At 40.1% G+C, this 19,532-nt stretch overlaps 1 protein-coding gene across 18 annotated transcripts in view; it reads right to left on the minus strand.

Moving 5' to 3' along the window:
- Window positions 1–19,532, minus strand: part of PRRC2C (proline-rich coiled-coil 2C) — a 65,388-nt gene that overhangs the window by 4,770 nt on the left and 41,086 nt on the right. For 5 of the 18 annotated variants that reach the window (XM_010581386.1, XM_010581350.1, XM_010581477.1 and 2 more), the window contains 12 exons: window positions 17,934–18,023; window positions 16,099–16,200; window positions 11,759–11,972; window positions 10,620–10,823; window positions 9,809–9,930; window positions 9,149–9,285; window positions 6,895–7,129; window positions 6,309–6,431; window positions 4,475–4,693; window positions 3,362–3,436; window positions 2,114–2,217; window positions 235–361 (listed from right to left, as the gene is read on the minus strand). In XM_010581386.1, the coding sequence (XP_010579688.1) occupies window positions 235–361; window positions 2,114–2,217; window positions 3,362–3,436; window positions 4,475–4,693; window positions 6,309–6,431; window positions 6,895–7,129; window positions 9,149–9,285; window positions 9,809–9,930; window positions 10,620–10,823; window positions 11,759–11,972; window positions 16,099–16,200; window positions 17,934–18,023 (1,752 nt within the window). Of the gene's footprint in view, window positions 1–234; window positions 362–2,113; window positions 2,218–2,355; window positions 2,508–3,361; window positions 3,437–4,474; window positions 4,694–6,308; window positions 6,432–6,894; window positions 7,130–9,148; window positions 9,286–9,808; window positions 9,931–10,619; window positions 10,824–11,758; window positions 11,973–16,098; window positions 16,201–17,933; window positions 18,024–19,532 lie in introns of those variants that run through there. The other 13 variants (XM_010581429.1, XM_010581485.1, XM_010581491.1 and 10 more) reach the window with 9 other exon arrangements.

Here is a 19,532-nt window from a genome sequence, read left to right on the forward strand (position 1 = left end):
GTCTGCACAGAACTCTCAAAATTAAACACACCACAAAATCTGCACTACTAGTTAGCAAGACCAGAGAGGGGTTTTTTTGGCTTTGATCTTGAAATCAGTTTTCTCACACCATTTCATTTTAAGGATTCCATTTTGTATCTCCCCATGATAAAGCCTGAGGAAACACAGCCAAGTTAGAGTCACCAGGTCATAGAGAGAAACAGATTTGTTTGTAGGAAGCCACCAATCACCTACCTGTGGTGCAAATTGTGCAGGAAACGGCTGTGTCATTCGCACAGCAGCAGCTGCTGACTGAAACTGCTTCTGGTAGACAATGCTGTTCATTTTATTGGACTGATTGTTAGGACTTGTAGAACTGGCCCTAAAGAAAAGAACACCAGTCAGAATCACACTGCTGTCATTCAGAGGATGTTTCTGCCTTTAGTTACAACTTAACTAGAAATTCAGCATTGGAGGGGGGAAAACAATCTCTCAGAGGAGCTGGTTTCAAATGCAAACAAACCCAGAACTTAGAATACAAACAGAAACCATAATCAGAAATATTCAGGATATGGAAAGATTCCAGGGTAAAGTCTGTATGAAAGAGACCTTTCCCAAAAGTATTAATAACACAAATACTGATGTTAAAAGTGTGTTCCACTTCCCATCCTTGCTATCTTATGTTCAGAACCACCTCTTTACACTGTTTGCTCTACTGTGTCAAGTTCAGAGCTTGTCACAACAGGCTTTAAGCATGTGCAGCAGAAGCTGCCATGTGCAGCTGCTTCTACTCTGACCTGTTGTCAAATGTTTCAAAACGCACTTGAACAGATTTCAAGTATGCACAGAAAACACTCTCCCCCTGTTTTATCTGGCTAAGAACATGACCCTCTTAAAACTTTTAAGAGGTGTTGAATCACCATGAATTAAGTGAAATCTGAAAGATTATCTGGGGGAAGGGCACCAAACAGCCCTCAGAAAAAGAGCAAACAGCCTTCTTTAGGAAATGGAACTTGATTTGCAGAGAGTTCTCATGCAGAGTGTGTGGGTGATACACTTACTTAACATAAAATGAGCAGCAGGGCACCAGTGGCAAGGAAGCCAGCTAAACTCAAAACACGTCAACATTTTATAAGCTTAAAGAACTCTGTTTAGTTTTCACTTTGAACTCTTGAGATCTATTGTGCTTTTGTCGATGTTCCCAGTACCTCTACACTTCAGAGCAAAAGCTTATGATAAGCCCTGTTTTGGTTGCTAGGAGAAAAGACATCTTATGTAGAATCTCTAAGATATATACCATAGAGTCAATTGTCCTAAATGCTGACCAGCTTGCAAATTCAAGTTTCTTCTTCCTCATCCCTTCACTTTTTTCTTAGGTGAAGTATTGGAGGCACAACTTCAGCATTGCATGTAGGAGGTCATCAAACTCTCATTTCTGCTTCACTAGAAAAGCCTGAACGCTGCCAGTTTGCTACAGTGAAAGCCACCAAATATAGTTACTATGCATAGGAGGGCAGCTTTCAGGAACAAAACTGTCATGAAGCAAAGTTCCATTTCCAAGTTCCTTCAGCCCACTAATAAGTTCACCCACAAGCAGGCCTATAGGTTTACCATGAAGTGCATCTGCATATGAGCAAGATTCTGTTAATTCTGTCAATTAACCAAGCAAACCTGCAAACAGCTTAGTAATTTCACTTGTGAGAAGCTTATAGATCTTGTACCAACTCTTAGTTCTCTAACAGAACTGTTGCCACAACTGAGGTGTAAGCCTTTAAGTGTTTTTACTTTGAGCATCGCAGCTGAGAAACTGTCTTAGAGTTTTACCCCAAAGTACATCTTCCCTACCACTTCTGTGTTTTCCTGGAACAATCCCAGGTCATTTTTTACATTATCTGTTTAGCTTCATTTAATTAACAAAAAATATTTTAAACATTTTAATTCAGAGCTATATACTTCCAGCCAAGTATAGCAGATCTGATGATCTACCAGAATGCTGCTTTTAAGCTGAGATTAAGCACTGTATTTTACATTAGTAGCCCCTCACCTCATACCTTTCAGAACTGGCTGCTCATGCATGAGTAGGTACATTTTCTAGCTCTGATTTCAAGGAATTTTGAGCTTAAGAGAGATTTACCGGAAAGGACTGGATGTTGGAGTAGTACTTCTACCACTAACTGGTGGTGTTCCAGGTTTAACATCAATGCCACCTCCAAAGGCCTTCAGATCCATTTCCGATATCTGAAAAACACAGCACTTGGCATGTTAGTTCTTATTCAAAGAAAAATTACATTTACTAAGTAACTGTTAGCTTACCTCACATTTTTCTTAATGAAAATAGGTCAGTTAAGTGGAAGTAAAAGTCAGATTGGAAAACAGCTTCTTAACAATTAGGACAACCCCAGCAGCCCAAGAACCTCTGTGTACAATTTTCCTGCGCTATTTGGCACTTCCAGCAATGGTACTGGATTTCTAACTTGATTTTCCTGCATAATGAAAGGGGATTCATGACTGATTTCACACATTTAGCCCTAAAAAAAAAAAATAAAATGTTTCAGGGTTGAAATTTCCTTCCCCATCTTGGGTACCACATGAAAATATTCAGACACAATCCTGAAAAATCCTGAAGTGAAAAGTGCCATAACATAATCCAGTTCTATAAAAAAACCAAAAGCACAGCAAAAACAGAGCTGTCATTCACGCAAAAAATCTGCAGACTCTAAATGGAGCAACAAATCTTGCATGTTATTTTGCAGATACACTCAACAGAATAAATTAGTTTCTGGAACAGTATCTTTCCATACACAGCCATGAAGCATAACGGCAACAATAAATCAGTTAAAAGTGAGTGGCTGTTTTAAGTTGACTTTCTTCAGCAGAAACATGATGGAACCCTTAAAATGGGGCACGAAAGTCACCGAAGGCCACCATCCCACTGTAGCTCTTCCTCATTTCTTGTTGAAATCAGTGATCATTTTCCAATGACAACTGTAGCAAGAAACACACTGCTGCTTGGAAGATGGGCTCATAAAAATTATAAAGGTGAAAAGGTTTGGCCAGATCCTATGAAGGTAGAAAATTGCAAAACCCACCATACACTCTGGTGGGTGACAGGATGAAAACTTCATACAGGTAATGTGGAATTCTGGTTGGCATTACTGTCCAAGACACAGAATTAATGCCCAAGAGAGATTTTCTCTTGTCACAGCTGTAAACCATTGGGACAGCAGGGTCATTTTATACTCAAAAGCACCCTAAAATCTAGGCTACAAGCTGTAAGGATTTCAGGTGCAGTTCCACTACTCCCTACTCTGGGGAAAGACCTTGCTATACCTGACACAAAGCTTAGCTGTGTTCATGTCCAGTGTTATCACCCACTGCTCACCTGAAAGTATGCTGCAACTGCGTTGTGCTGCACACTATCCGAAAATCCCAGGTGCCTGTAAATCTGTGATTCCATCTAAGACAAGAGACCTTGTGATTGGAAGCCAGCTCCACACATCCTCATTAGCAATTACCACAGCAGCTCCAGATAAAGGAGAAGAGATAATTCCCTCCTAGGTATTCAAGTTTCTTGCACTGTTTTAGTATGATCTCCTTACTGGAGCTGTCACTCAAGGACAGTTTTCTTCAGCTGCAAGACCATCCTTTTTTACACATCAAAGGTTCTGCCTTGTATACAATGCTATGTTCTCAATACGCACCTTGCTGTGCTATTCAGAAAAGCAGACCCCCAGCAACATTAGTAGAGCTTAATTCCGGTTTAACGTCACAGCTGATAGAGTCCATTGCAGCCCCTAAAACTCCAGTTTGTTGCACCGGAAAGATTTGATCCCTTGACATTCACTCTTGGATTCAAGTTCCAGGACACAACGGAGCAGGTTTTAATGTCCTCACAAATGTACAAGGGATAACTTCCCTTCTCGAGAGTTATCTACACAAAAATGCGTAAATTTCTCTTTTGCAGTGTTTTTCACCACAGCTACCTGACTGGAATTCTCCAGGACACTCATCAATCTGGAGAACAGGGCAGACTAGATCTACCCTGAACTGCAGGCATCCCCTATTTGACAGTACAACAGGTATATGGCAGAACAGATTCATACAGCAGAATGAGGCATTACAAATGTGACCGGTGCACTGGGTGGTTTGGAAGCATGTGAGTGAAATCTTAGAACTTGTTCCTGGTCTCATACTGGAGCAAAATGACAAACACATGCATGACCACAATCAGAAACCAGGCCTGACAGTGTAATGTTGTTTGCCTGCTGCTCAAACAATGTCTCTGTACTCATTTCTAAGTGACTTCTACATGAAATACCCTACTAATCCATGACTAATCTTCACTGGCTTTTCTGTCTTCCCCTCCCTGCCTTTTAAGGTCAAGGCAGGTTTTTAGATGCAAGAGTCAACACAGGTTGCTGTGCTGGTTCTATAAAACAGCATACAGCTGTGCTTTGTATTAATTTTTGTACGGTGGATTTACCGATATTGTTACCTTTCCAGTTGCAGCAATCATGCTGTGTTGAGTTCCTGCTGGGATTAATCCTCTGAAAGGCTGCGTTACTTGTGCAGGTCTGCTTAGATTTTGAGCCTGCGCTTGTGGTGGTGTGTGCTGTAGTGGTGGTTGTAAAGACTGGGGTAGGGCAATAAGTGGCTGTGCTGTGGATCCAAAGTTGGGCAAAGAAATTTGTGATCCTGGCAAAGGTACTGTCACCTGGAAAAAAATACAAATTCACCAGTAACATATACACAAGGGCCATTATTTAACTTTCTTTACCAGCTCTATGATTTCAGCTACATTCAAAATAAATGGCTTAATGAGTTCACACATTTACCCAGAGAGCTGCAAGCAAATAACTGAATTTATTGTTTAGCCTGCCTTTATAATCAGTTCTAATGGCATTTGGGTCTTTGCTTTTAAGAAACAAGGTTGCATGCTAGTTACTAACTCCAACATCATTCAACACAATTTCATCGTATGAAGTAGTAAATTTAATTCAACTCAGACACTAAAACTAGAATGAAATAGCCATTTTTTTTTAATTAAAAAAAATTATTATTTTTTTAAACTCAAAATGATTTTAGTCATCATAAGGACACTGCTTGGGATGAAAACTAGAGTTTATTTTCTGGGAGTCCCAAAAGCTAGGATTTCTGAGCTTATCCCCCCCCCCCCAAAAAAAAACCAAAAAAAAACCAGACCACCACAGCTTGTTCCTTGTTTGGATTAACAGGGAGTGCTGCAGGCTGAAACCACCACAAAATGGTAGTGATAAATGTGAAAATACCACAGCAGTGACCTGCCCAGTAGGAGCTGCTGCATTTCCTAGTCTGACCATCAATCCACAACCTGCAAAATTATATTCTGAATGTGACTAGAAGAATGATATATTCTCCAGATGTGAAAGACTTACTAATGTTCTGCTGTGAAGGATAACATAGATTAAAAGTATAGAGGCAGCCAAGCATGAACACATTAGTAACACTAACCCTTCTAAAAAAGGTCCTTAAAATTTTATGCTAGATTTTCAATACACGAGATTCAATTTAAGACTCTTCTAGATACCTGTCCTGGCAACTTTTCATGCGTATGAACTAGTCTATTATCAAGAACCAGCCCATCATAAGCTTTTTTCCTTTTTTTTTTTTTAAAAAGCCATTAAAAAAAATATAAAATTTAATGAGAAGATGAAAACCACTGCACAGCATCCTGTAAATATGACAGAATGCTTGCACATAGCAAGTCAACAGATCTTTCATGAAAGAACTCAAAAACTTAAAATCGCTGGAGTTATTTTACAAACCTCCTGACATAGGTTACTGGTTACTGACTTGGTTGTCCTGTTTGCCTGTATGATAATCTATCTGCTGACTTCTCATTTGTTTTCTATATATTTGATATCATTGACATATGTAGCAGCTCTGAGGTTTCACCTCAGTGAGACCTGGTGTTAAGAATTAAGCTGCACTAAGCATCTGGAGTTTGTCTGTGTCTCCACCATCACTGATACCTGCCCCCATAAAGGCAGCATATGCTGCAATCAATTAGCAACATCACTGTGCCAACTAAATCTTTGCCTTTCACTGGAGAATGAACTATTTAAGAGAAGGATGCCAGAGAGAAATGATCAGCATGAATTTGTAGGCCATCCAACTTCTCACCAATGCAGTTTTTCAGTGCTGCTGCAGTAGCTCTCCTGTGCCATCAATTTTCAATTCTTGCCTTTCAGAAGAATTAAAGATTGTCTCAGCCCCCACCTCCACGCCCACCCCACAAAAAACATCAAGAACAACATGCTTTTAAGAAGAATACAATTTAGGAAATTTACCATGCCATAGTTTACCTGCTGGAGAGCACTGGGAGACTGTGCAGTGTTGTAGAAATTACTCTGGCCAGGCTGCTGAACTTGCCCAGAGTACAGATTTGAAGCCTGGGTGAGAGTAGCTCTGGCCTAGGAAGAGTGAAAGACACCATTGCACTAAAAAATACTTAGGAGAGCAGTTCAGAGATGGCATGGAACATTATTCTGTATTTCAACCAGTACAGTACAAACCACAACACAGGAACCTGACAACCTGAAGGTTTCAGCTTGTGATAAAGCTCTCATTTGCAAGTGGCAGAATAGCCCTTTATCACCTACCACAACAGAAATTAAATCTGAAGCTCCAGTTAGTGATAGCAGTGCAAGGAGCCCTGTAGTCTGGGGAAAAATCCTCAATTCAGAGATTATACTAATGTACCTTCATGAAATCAAAAGAATATTCTCTTCCAAGAGTCTTAAGTTTCCTGCCACCTTGACAATCATGCAATTATCAAGGAGGTGGACTTACCCTAAGCTAAGCAATACTTGATTTATTATTGCATTATCTGTATCAAACCATTGCAGAAGTTTTGCATTTTGGAGCATTTCCTACCTGGAGAATGTGTGTATCAATAAGCTGAGAGCCTCCCAGTCCTGAAGCTTGACTGAGCTGATGTTCATATAAGATAGGAATAGGTTGTGTATTAGAAGTCTGTTGAAATGCCAGGCTTGACTGTGCCTTAGCAAGCTCCTGGTGTTGCACTGCTGGGAAGTTGTGTAAGGCTGTACCAGACAGAACTACTGGTGATGGCTGAGACAAACCACTTTGCATAAAAGCTTGCTGGGATCTGCAAGAGATCAAAGCATTATACATAAAAATGCAGACAGAGCTCAAAAATAAGCCACCAAAAATTAAGAACATAGGTTATATTCTTTAAACGGAATTAGAACGCTTAGCTCTATTGAACAGATTTTCACCTGGGAAAGGTAGATTTTTCTATTTACTCTGCACACAACAAAATAATAGACGCCACTAACGACCACAGGAAAAAACGACTAGGCTTTTAATTGAAATCTTAAAGTAGACTTAGCTATTTAGATGTGCGTGCTAAAATAGTTTTTGCATAACTTAACTGTAACATACAGAAGCTACCAGTTCTTAGTTCCTGTGCTGTAAGGTAGGACAGTGGGGAAGCACTGCATGTGAGCAGTTCCGCTTAGTCATAAACTGCTTTGTTCTCTTAACTTCACAGATCTCCATAGTCCAACTTTTAACACTTACAGGTTAAATCACTGGATGCTGACAACTGTAGCTTCCAAATGAATGTTTTGGCTTCAAAATAGTAACACAGAGAGATACCACAGCCTTTAATTTTAACTACATATTCAATTCCCTTGTCACCAGCATAGGGAAGTTGCAGTTTCTTTAAAAAACAAAGACTAAAACCAGTAGAGCAAAGCACCACAGACAGGTTGTTTCAGTCCATCATAAGTATTTATCCAAACATGTCCATTAAGAGCCTGCCAAACAGCTGCCTTCAGATTGGAGAATCAGAGTTTTTAAATAAATGCCCCTCTCGAAGCTCTTCAGCTCAGAGGAGAGTGTTTTTGATGTAGAAACACTTTTGCCTTTATCACTTGGTTGATATGTACCAGCATAGCACCAGCTCCGTTAATCTGTTAGCATAGTGGTCATGCGCTTGCCTGACAGAACACCCAGGTTAACTTTGTTCTGTACCTTTCCTTAACTGCAAAACATTCTTACACTTGCACTCTAAGCACTAGATGAACTTTTCCAGAATGTATGCAGAGGACTGTCTTCAATGTAGTCAAAAACATTTTCACAAGCTTTTTTGTTGTTGTTGTTTTTAAACCAGTAACCTGTACATCTCAAAGCATATCCTCCTCTGCACCTTTAAAGATGCGGGAAAAGTATTCATACTCTCAAATATAGCACAACCCAAAACTCCATTAATACTGGGTTTGTGCGTGACCAGATCAGCCAGAAACATTTATTTAATCTGGACTGCATGCCAGACTGATTGTGTTTCTGCAGCTAGCCAACTGTTTGCAACAATTTTTGTCAGCTGTGGCAGGACAAGCAATATTCGGTCCAACAAAGTCAGCCAAGCACAAAGTCAGGCTACACATGTAGTAAATTAAACCTTCTGTGGCTTCACCCTTCTGCATTGCAACAAGCATTTTTTTTCTACAGCACATGCAAAACCCTGTAACTAAATTCAAGAGAAACTTTCTCAAAGTGAAACTAATAAAATTTGTCAGAATTATACCACCGTGAGTCAGTTTTGATAAGAGTTGCAAGGAAGCTTTAGAAAAGGCTTACAGTGGAAATTTGTCTGGCTATCAGTGCTATTTGAGAGATACTAGTCTTCCTATTACCTTTTGTAGCAAACAGAAAACATTTATTTTAAAACATACCCTGCTATCCCCTACACATTGAAATTAAGTTTCTACCACCTATGGGGTTCAATCTAGGATTTCAAAGTGTTTCAAGACTCCAATGTTGGTTTGATTACAAAATAACGAACACAAATTACTGAATTAAAGGAACAGACTTCTCTCTTTCTGTTCTCTTAGTATGAAAGACTGATGTTTTCAGCTTTTTAGCCTGGTTTCCTAAAGATACAAATATCATGCATAGTTTTTGAACCCATGATTTCACAACTACATCTGCACATACTGACTAGCCAGACAGTCCACATACACACTGCTCAGCCAGACAAAAGAGATTTTGGGGAAGACAGGAAGATGAGGCAGCTATTGAGCACAGAACACATGTCTGCAGAGAAGCAAGTCCTATAAATTCTGCCACTCAAAAACCAAATAAATTTGCATATGCTACCTACCTATAAGGTTGTAAAGAGGAGTTGAACAACTCTTGGGCTTGTGAAACAGCTGGTGCTGCTCCTAAACTCAGCTGAGCTTGATGCTGTCCTTGCAAAGGTGCATAGATGGGGATGGGGATCTGCTGAACTGAAGCAGGCTGCTTAAAAAAAAGAAACCATTAAATATCCAAGGACAAAAGTCATATAGAAAAGCAACAGTTCTCAAGGCTGCATGCAGAGGTGCTATTGCTCCCATTCAGAAAATTACTTTCTAGTTGAATTTTACTTTTCATTGCAAATAACCATCAGAAACGGAATCATTTAGATTTGTGTACAAAACAACTGCACAAGATTGCATACAACTTTGTACTACAAAAGTTGAATAAGCCTGCACTAAAATGGCCACATAAACACCTCCCGTGAATATGTACTTTTACATAAAGTATATTTGGGAGTGAAAGCTTATTCTCTCAACTTTCATGACAAATGCTTTCACTCTTAGGAACAGTAGAGATCAAACACTGCCCGCATGCACCAGAATGAAATGGCAAGGGCAGGCATGACCTCATTTTTGCAGTCTTTAGTCCCACTCTCCCCTGCCCCCATTAGCCCATTAGTAGAGATTTAAAGGCAATAGGGACAGGGAGGGGAAAAAAACAGAAAAAAGAAATCCCCAAATACCTGAGAAAGCCCTGGTTGAAAGCCTTGCTGTTGGGCCAGAGAAGGTGGTGCCAAACGCGCATGTTGGGTATTGAATAGATGACTTGTATCCATATAAAATGCTGGGATTTGAGCTGCAGTACCTCAGAAAGAGCAATACAATTAGTACCTGATTCCAAACATCTCCCTGCTAGAAAGGTTTTCATCAAGAGTGAAAGATGCAGCTACTGTCAGTACTTCTCAGCGTGACAGCTACCAGAGAGGCCGGGAGAAGAAACAGAACTGAAGAGCTGGGTGCCTAACCAGCTTTGGTATCCTTTCCAATTCACCCCCAGAATCTATTGGTCTTGCATATGCATCTTCAGTCCCATGCAATTCTTGGGGGATGAGCAACAGATCTGGCCAAAAGAAGCATTTGGGTGAAGGAAGGGGAAGAACATGCTATACTGTCATGTAATTTAGGTTAACTATATGTAGGGTTTTCTTTAAAGAAAAATGCCATCATTCTAAAGTATTGTAGCACTTTAAGAAAGAAGTCAAGACTAAGTCATTCTTGGTCTTAAATAGTGATTTAAAATTCTGCAACAGAAAAATGGTACATCAAGAGATTCAAACTTACTTTCCTCAACAAGCTAACAACACAGCATTATCTCTACACTTACTGAAAGAAACTTGCATATTTAGGGTAAGACACAATTAGTGAGTATTTGCTTACAGAATGCTCTCTATCATTCTGTCTTTACTGCAGATAAAACCAGAACTGAATTTAACTCTCCAGCTTCAAAACTCCAAAAAAGCAGACATGTGGCTTCTCAGCCACAAACACTATTACCTGCTGCAGACTGAGACACATAGACCTGGGGACTTTGCTGTTGCTGGGCAATGAGGGATGGCATGCAGCTCAGCTGGGAAAAGTGACTGGCAGAAGCTAGGCTGCTTGTCTGCAACTGCTGTGGTTTCACTTTACATATATTGGGAGGGTCTGAGGTGCTTGCAGTCTTTGTACTCAGTGAAGAGGTTGTGTATGTTCCAGCTCCTAGAAGGAGAGAAGCAAGTGATACATCATAAAACAGCTAAAGATATTTCAAAGCCTCATCTTTCAGTGGTCAAAGTTTTGGGACAGCTATGCAAGCACAGCCACAACTGGAAAAGAACATTGAAACCTAATGCAGCTGTTTCCATCAACATAAGATGGAGAGGGAGGCCAATTCTGTTAAGTTCATTATAGGAAGTGCTGCAACCATAAAACATCTCCCTCCTCAAGTATAGGAGCATATAAAAATACTGAAGTAGACATCTTGGTTAGTTATGCAGCAAAATATTGCAATGTATAGTGGTTGTGCCTCTCATGGTTGAGAGCTGGGAGCCAGGCTCCAAAGGTCTTTTTCAAGCACTTCAGCTGAGATTTGGGCATACATTCTTTAAAAGGGGTGAAGATTTAACCAGATATAGCATCTTTTGTTTGCTGCAAAGAACCAAGGTGGAAACCAGCACTGTTTGTAAAGAGCAGCTGGACATTTGCTCTGCCTAGGGTGAAGGGGTTTTGGTATGAGCTGTCAAAGCTTTGACACCAAAAGCCAGAGCACAAATGAAAGTAAGACTTCAATTAGCTGGAATCAGAACTACCATCTGCTCCAAAATCTACTTGCTTGCCTTCATTCAGCTGAACAAAATGAAACCAGTAAGGCAGCCAACATGAGAAGTTTACCTCCTCTTTCAATTCCATGTAAGTGGCACAGGCAGAGAGATGTCATCTTGATATTCTCTTCAGCTAACTGAAGTGAAACAGGTGAAGTATCTCCTTGTTAATTAAAAGATGTTTGGGAAGCTGCTGTTCAGATCCGACATTTCATACTAGCATAAAACTTCTGCTAGCTTTGCATTAAACGTAATTCCAAAGGGAATCTAATCTCTTGAAAAACATACCCAAGGAACAATACAACAGGATACTACAATCTTGACATCTGGTACCTGACAGGGAAGTTGTCGGTGTAACTGACGCCACAGGAATAGGAGGCATTGATGCACTAGAGAAAGAACTGTAAGTACCACTGCTTGGCCCAGTGTTGCTGCTGCTGCTGCTACTGCCGCTGCCACCAGCAATGGGAGATGCTGCAGAGGTCACTGGTGAACTCTTCTCCCCCATATTTGGGGAATTCTCCCATGCTTTGCGTGCAGACTCCATCTATTTAAAAGAAAACAAATTTCCTCATCTATTAGGAAGTTTCAGCTAGTCAAACAGTGTTCCTCTTTTTAACAGTTCTTTTTAGTTCAAAAGGCAATTCAGGCTTCATGCGAGCCTCTTTTAAAAGTCACCATAATCGTGCAACTTTGTTCATGCAAAAAGCATACAGCCTTAAGTTGGAGCTTCTTATCTGTTCCAACTGCACACGTGCACAGTTCATCATCTTAACATTCAATGCTCGAAAGAGAATTCACTCACACTAATTTGGTTTGGTTTTGTTTGACATGAAGAGCAAAAGAAAGGTAAAAACCCCTCTAAATATTTCCACAAAGTCCTTTACTTACAAGTTATTGGGCCATTTAAATGAAACATCCCTTTGCTTTCCTGGTAAATCATCCACTTTGAGTGACCACCAAAAATATCCAAGGCACTCTTCAGTAAATATGAGAGTAGTCAAGTTTAGATTTCCAAAGCAAAAGCTGTTCAAGAAGCAACCACGAGCTGACACAGCTTGTGCACGCTGCTTTACATTAATGCTAAAAATGCTTCATGCTCCTCTACTTCTATAATAATTATGAGTTTAAGTCTTGCACAGCAAGGAAGATGAAACGTCAATTTAAATATTTTATACACAATAATCTTCCACCAAAAGTAGAAAGAACTATTGTTTTACTGCACCCAATAACAATCTAATTACTACTACATTAGACACACAATGCCAAATCTGAACTGAGACACTTTTGAGGGACTACGGAAAAGGAAATATTAATGTTCAGACTACACTTACTAAATTTACAGGCTTAAACACACCCCATGGACTTCTCTACAACCTTCAGCTGTCCCAAGTTGAAACAAAGATTTTTGCTAGCAGAGCTGGATGCCACAGGCTGAAATTGCTCATCTGGCAGACTGTAAGCTTCTCAAGGCCAGGTGTTGTCTTAAATGGTATATGTAAAGGAGCAAATACATACTCACCAACAAATCTGACCTCACTGCCTGGATCAACAGAGCCCCCTAACTGGGACTTGCAGTCTCTGAAAGTTTTATACGAGTTAGGCACAGTCTGAGCAGACCAAACATGACTTAGTTAATTTGTCTAGATGCTTCAGAAGTGATAAAAAAGCAAAGTAATATCAAAAGAAGTGGGTAACAGGTGATCAGTACGCACCCACATGGAAACTGGAGTTCTGTATTCCTCAAGAGAGTAAAGGGGAGGAGGGAAACTTTGTTACACATTAACTTGTTTGGAAGCAAGTCACCTATTTTCACTTTTGAGACCATCTTCCCCAGCACCATTCTCAATTTCCCCTCCACAACATTTTCCTCCCTGCAGACAGGGCAAACTTCAAAATTTATTATTAATCTGCTGGAAAGGATTTTGCTTAAGGTGGAGTACAATAAGACTACAAGCTCCTTTCTGAACACCACAAGCTCTGGTATGACGGGGTATCGGTCTTGTACTGCATTGGTATTAAGAGAAAGTGAAGAAGTACCTGTGAATGTCTGACTAAAGAACATGTAGAAGCTTCTATTATGTTCAGTGAGTTTCATGATGTCCTGGAGAAACTATTGATAGCAAAAGCTAGTCTACATACTGCATTTTGTCTTCCATTTTCCCATTTGCAATAAAGGGCATATAACAGAGTCCTGAATTTTCTAACAGCTTTGCTTTTAGAGAGCTCTTTAACAATCTCTAACTTCTTAAGCCAGAAAAAAAGATGCGAGAAATTGGTACTCTAGAAGCGCCTATGCAGCACCATCTACAGACCAGATAGGAAGGAGTAAGAGGCTCGGGAAAGCACTGTAATTTCACTGCTCCCTTAGTTACAGGAAAAGGAGAGCACAAGTTGGAATCATGGTTGCTTGAGGCCTCTCTTCACTGTTGACCCATTGGGGCCTTTACATTGCTATAATGGTCCAGTACATATTACCCAAAAACTTAACTGGAGACAAATACCAATGTGCATACCCTTAAGTATGCCAAAGTTTAAGTGATGAGGAAAAGAAAGCCGAAACATGTCAGATTCCGGACCAGATGCCTACACAGGAATTTTAGACAGAACCTCAGAACATGGAAGAGAGCCAGGCAGTTCAGTTTTAAGATTGGTTTGGACTTTCTTTTGCTCAGCTCCTTACCTACCAATAGCCCTATCAGCTAAGTCCTTAAGAGGATGTCTGCCTTAGTAAAGGTGTCTTTAGCAAAGTTACTCCAAGGAAACAAGAGATCTCAACAAGCCTTCCCATCTGAGCACCTTATACCTACACCTTCAGAATGATGCCAAGTAGTGGAAGCAATTGTGGCTGAGTTCCCCTGCTGAGCCTCCTCACAGACAGCTTTCTGTGATAGGGGACAGAGGAAAGAAGACGTGCAAGGATTATTCATTATGGAGGCAGAGCCTGGAGATTCTGTTCTTTTAAGAGAAGGAAGGAAATGTGTTCCTCTCTGCTGCCCCAAAAGTATCTTTTAAAAGAAGGAAGGATTACATAGAAGAGGATGACATAAAGAGCAGCTCTGCTCTGTCTGGACCAGAAGGCCTGTTGTAAAAGCAATAGTCTCAGTGCACGCTTCAAAACAAGCTTGTTGCTTTCAGCATTTGCAAAAAGGAGGTAGAGCTCCAGTGGCTGGAATAGAGAAGTTAGAGGCAAAGCTGCTTCCAAATGCCTTTCCATTCAGACTTTGGTCAGTGTTCTTCAAGGCAGCCTCAAAACATGGATCTTCAACATACTTTGTTAGCACACATCCAAGATCTACCATCCACTGAGAAAGCAATCAAATCACCAACACCAGAACAGCAGAAAAATAAACTGTCTGATGAATGACACAAACACCACAGTTTGCTTCGTAACTGAGCAGTGTCACATTCTTTGCAGCATCATGCTACAGTAATGTTCCTACCTGTATTACATGTGAATCAGGTATCCAGCTGCTAAACAGTTAGCGACTGCTATTTTAGAAAAATGCTTTTGGGCGCCAGAAAGTCAGATTATGGCAACTTATGTAAAAAGAATGCAATAGAAAACCAGATTTTTGTTAAATTATTTGTCCCTCTCCATCCCTCTCCCCATTTTTGCTGGTCTATTGTTTTAAAGTGATGTTACATTTGTTTCAGGAAATAAAGCGTTAACAAAAGAAAAGCAAAGATTCAACAAGAGATCATTAATAACTATCATCTGTAGAGAACATGAGCAAGCAGCTGTCAAACCATGCCAGCAAGACGCAAGTCTCACTGGGATTGACAAGCGAGTTTCTCCAAAGTGTTAGTTCTGCATTCAATCCCTAGTTTCATTTCTTCTTTTAAAAATTTAGAGAAACCAAGACATCACTCTTCCTTAATAGTAAAAGCAGCAACAATATTTCTACTAGTTCAGTCACCTGTAGTCACAATCACAGAGCAGATCTAGGACACCAAAAAAAAAAAAAAAAAAGACCAAATACTTCTAAAGATACAGTAGCAAAGCCAGAGCCCAACTCTATGTTAGTGAGTTATACAATGCACACAGTCCAAAATCCAACAAAATGAGAAAACATAATTCAAAATATTCTACACACTTGCTCTACACTGGAGAGCAGAACACAACAGAACATTTATAGCACAACAAAACACGTTCTGACTAGCTGATCAAACTGCCCTTCACAGACACCAACACACCACCTACATTTCATTATTTAGAACTTTAGCCATCCAACTCAAAATCACATTATCACTGCAACAAATCTTACAGCTAAGAAGAAATCAAGCTCGGCTTACCAAGCAACTCCTTACAGCCTTTAATACCAAACCCAGCAACTTACTTTAAGCTAAACTTTCAAAAAACCTCAGTCAGATTCTGATGGTTTGTCATGAACACTACAGTACAATGCTAAAATGCTAGGATCTTTTTTTTCAGGGTGGTGGGAGCCAAGATTGGTTGAGATGCCAAGTGTTAATGCAAAACGGGGTTAGAGATTTATAATTTAAATGCATCCTTTGATAGAGTCTTTTGTTTCAGCCATCCGTTTATATGCAAAAGCAGTGTAGCAGAGGAAACAAAGGAAGGCTCTAAAAAAAAGGTTCACCAGCAAGTTCTCCATTAACTTTTTCCCCTGCATGCAAGAAAACGACCCTTAGAGGGATGTTGTACATACCTTGAGGGTGAGGTCGACGGTAGCGGGAGAAACTGGAGTTAGGCTGGAGCTCTGTTGTAGAGTCTCCCTCCTAGGGAGGGGAAGGGTGTGGGGCAGGGGCACCTGAAAGGCAGGCAACACACATCACATTCTAACTACGTCTACTACAAAAGCCCCAGAAAAGCAAAGCTCAAGCTTTATTAAGTGAGCTACAATTTCTTCAAGGCTTGAGCATTGGCAGGGAGATTTTGATAAAATCAGGTGAAAATTTGGTAGGCGGGGAAAGGCCATTCAGCAGGTGCTGAGGTGCTTCTCATCTCTCTTTAAGAGGCTGAAGACTAAGGTTCTAAAGTGTCCATGTCTTCTGCATAAACAAATACCAGTTTTCTGCTTTGGGATTTACTTTAAAGTACCATTTCAGTTTACTGATATGCAAAAATTCTTCCCAAGCCAAGTTTGTCCCCTTTTGTACCAATACAGTACATGGGGCTTCATGACCTTGAGTTCTGAGATGCAGTTTCTGAAAAGAGGAAGCTACGTATCTCCAAAGTCACACGACCATGAAACAAACCAAAACAGATTTGCCATCCTATAACTGAATTCAGTTATCTTCTCTTTCAAAAGATTAAAGTTGTGAACTTAAGGAAATAAACCTGACATAATGCTATTGCTATCTTTGCCTAAGAAAACACTGATGGGTTTCCTAGAAGTTTCAAATTAAATGCATCAAAAATACTGCAGTGGCCAGTCTATTACTTCTAACCATTTCTTTCTCCGTTCAGACCACAGCTCCTGGACTTCCACTGGATGAGATAAGGCTAATCCAAAAAGACAGAGATACTGAAGTTTTGAAGCAGGTGATACCACAGATCCTTTGTGGCCAGGAGCCCCTATTTCCTGTGTTGGAAATCCAACTGCAACACACCACAGGGGAGTGTACACTAACATCATTAACACAAAATGATTCAGTCTTTCACACTAACCACCAAAGGCACAAACGATACCACCACCAGAAAATCCAGCAGAAGAGTAAGTTCAACCAGTATTGCTTCAAAACTGCATTAAAGGATGCTGCAGTAAGCTGAGAAGCATCTCTTAGATGGAATTCACAAGACATCTTCATAAAAACATGAGATCCTACTAGGATTCTTTCTTCCCCCAATCAACAAGTGACTCAACTCTGAACTAATTCTATTTCTGCTACTCAAACAACAAAAATCACAAGATCCAAGTTCCCTGACATCCCAGCACACTCAAGACAAACTTGATTTTGCTACAAGTCACAACCCAGCAGGTCTTCTCAATCACTACACCACACTCAGTCAGGATCATTGGCTTTGAGGACTGCAAACATCTAATCTCCATAACAACTGAAAGTCTGCTGTCTGCTTTCAGAAACGATTAAGCTGCTCCCTTTACATGCAGTTGCTGTGATTTCAGGCTAGAGTTCAAAATTGCTTTGTTTGTAAAAGCCTTTCTTCAAACTCACCTACAGAGCTTTGCTACTGGTACCAGGTTCAAGTCCCAACTGCTGCCAAGAGCACATTCCCTCATCATGCCTATTCTTGCTTTTTTAGAATTGTCCCTAGAAACATCTTCTCCACTTTCTGTGCTCTTTAGCTCATTGTGGTTGTTCAAAAGACAAGAAAATACCTGAAGAATTCCAGAACAGACACTAATCAAACCAAATGTCCTTCAGAGTAAGATTACTGGATAATGCACAGCTAGTTAACATGAAAGAAACCCTAGTGACTTGTTTACTGAAGGCACTATTTTGTGCTTTAAAGAAGTGTGAAAATATTTTCTTGTCTTCAAAGTCAAGACGATCACTGCAATGATCACTGCAATAGACTTACGTTCGTCACCAAAGTCTCCTCCATTTTTGTACTGCTAGTAGCCACTGTGTTAGGATGAGAAGAAGGTGTAGTGTAGTCTGTTACAGACTCCTGTGAAGAAAAATAATTCCATTAAAATATCTCCCTTACCTAAATTAGATTTAAATTTCTTGGACAGATGTTACCCTTTCTACAGGAGGAGCTCACCAAGCACTAGAAGATTAGAATTTCACATCAGTTTTTTCTTGGAAGGCATGTCCAGCAATCCTTACTGCTGAATTGCTACTGAGGTCAGAAGAATTCTTTGGAGATTACAGTTTGCCTCATGACCTCACAATGTATATCTGGAGACAAGTCAAAATACAGTCTGTAAAGCAAGAATATACAGAGTGATGTACTGCCTGGGTACTAGACATATTGAACTGTGGTGGTGTAACCAATTATCATTTGTCACCCAAGATGCTTTAGCTACCTGTAGGCACTTTTAGCCTATTTAAAAAGTAAAATGTATTAGCTGAAAGCTTTCTGTAGCTTTAAATACATACAGAAATTTCTTGGGTAAATCTATGACCAGTAAGGCCCTCCAGATTAAAAAGAACACATAGGGATGGTTGCAATTTGCAAAACAATTTTCTTTCCTTTAAGTCTTGTCTCTGAAAGTCACACGACTCAGTTTCTCTGGATGATGAAGCCTACGTCCCGATTTCTGCACTGGGCAGTTATTTCAAGGAAGAAAAGGAATGAAGTTTCCAATCTACCCAGAGGCTTTCCTTGAAGCTCATTTGTCACAGTTAAGTGGACTGTAATGTGTTCAATGAACAAAGTCCACTTTCATGGACCTAACTGTAGCCAATGACTATTGCAGTTGCAGGTATAAATTGCCTGATGGAAGTGTCCCATTGATAACACTGCCAGCTCTCTAGAGAATAACCTGCAATGAACAAAAAAAGACACTAGTACTTCTGTGAAGCCATGTTCAGCACTGTTTTTTAGTTCTTGTCACTGGGTATCTACTGAGCATATTCTGGACAGGCAAACAGGCGTTATCAGAACCTGACCCAGAGGTGTGACCCTGAATTACCCAAGATCCACTCTCCAGCAAGCACTGCAAACTCCAAAGTTTTACGTGTCTGAAGCCCAGAAAAGGCTCTATCATTTTTACGGAACCCAACACCAAGAATGAACTGAAGGACAGATTAGCAACAGAACTGTTGATGAGTGCCTGGACTTGCCAACACAATGATTTTGAAGGCACAAACCACATAATGCTTGTTTAATTGCATCTAACTGGTATGATGATAAGCTATTAAAAAAAGTGCACACTCAATGAACTCCTCAAGCCTATGGCAATGTCTCCTAAAAGAGCAATTAAAGCATTAAGATACTAACTGGCAAATAACAAAGAATCTTCCTTAAAAAGATGAGCTCATTTTGGTAAAAGACTAGGACAACAAGCTAAACCATAATGAGGAGAGAGAGGACACAATGTGCACATCGACTTATTTTTGTATTTACGAAGGAAACAGAGAGAACTATTTTCTCCATTTAGTTATTTCCTTTACTTGTTAAACTGGTGAAATATGAGATATACGTTTCCCACAATCTGAACTACCAAACTGC

Source organism: Haliaeetus leucocephalus, unplaced genomic scaffold (assembly GCF_000737465.1).
Source record: "Haliaeetus leucocephalus isolate CR32 unplaced genomic scaffold, Haliaeetus_leucocephalus-4.0 Scaffold76, whole genome shotgun sequence".
NCBI classification, from domain to species: domain Eukaryota; kingdom Metazoa; phylum Chordata; class Aves; order Accipitriformes; family Accipitridae; genus Haliaeetus; species Haliaeetus leucocephalus.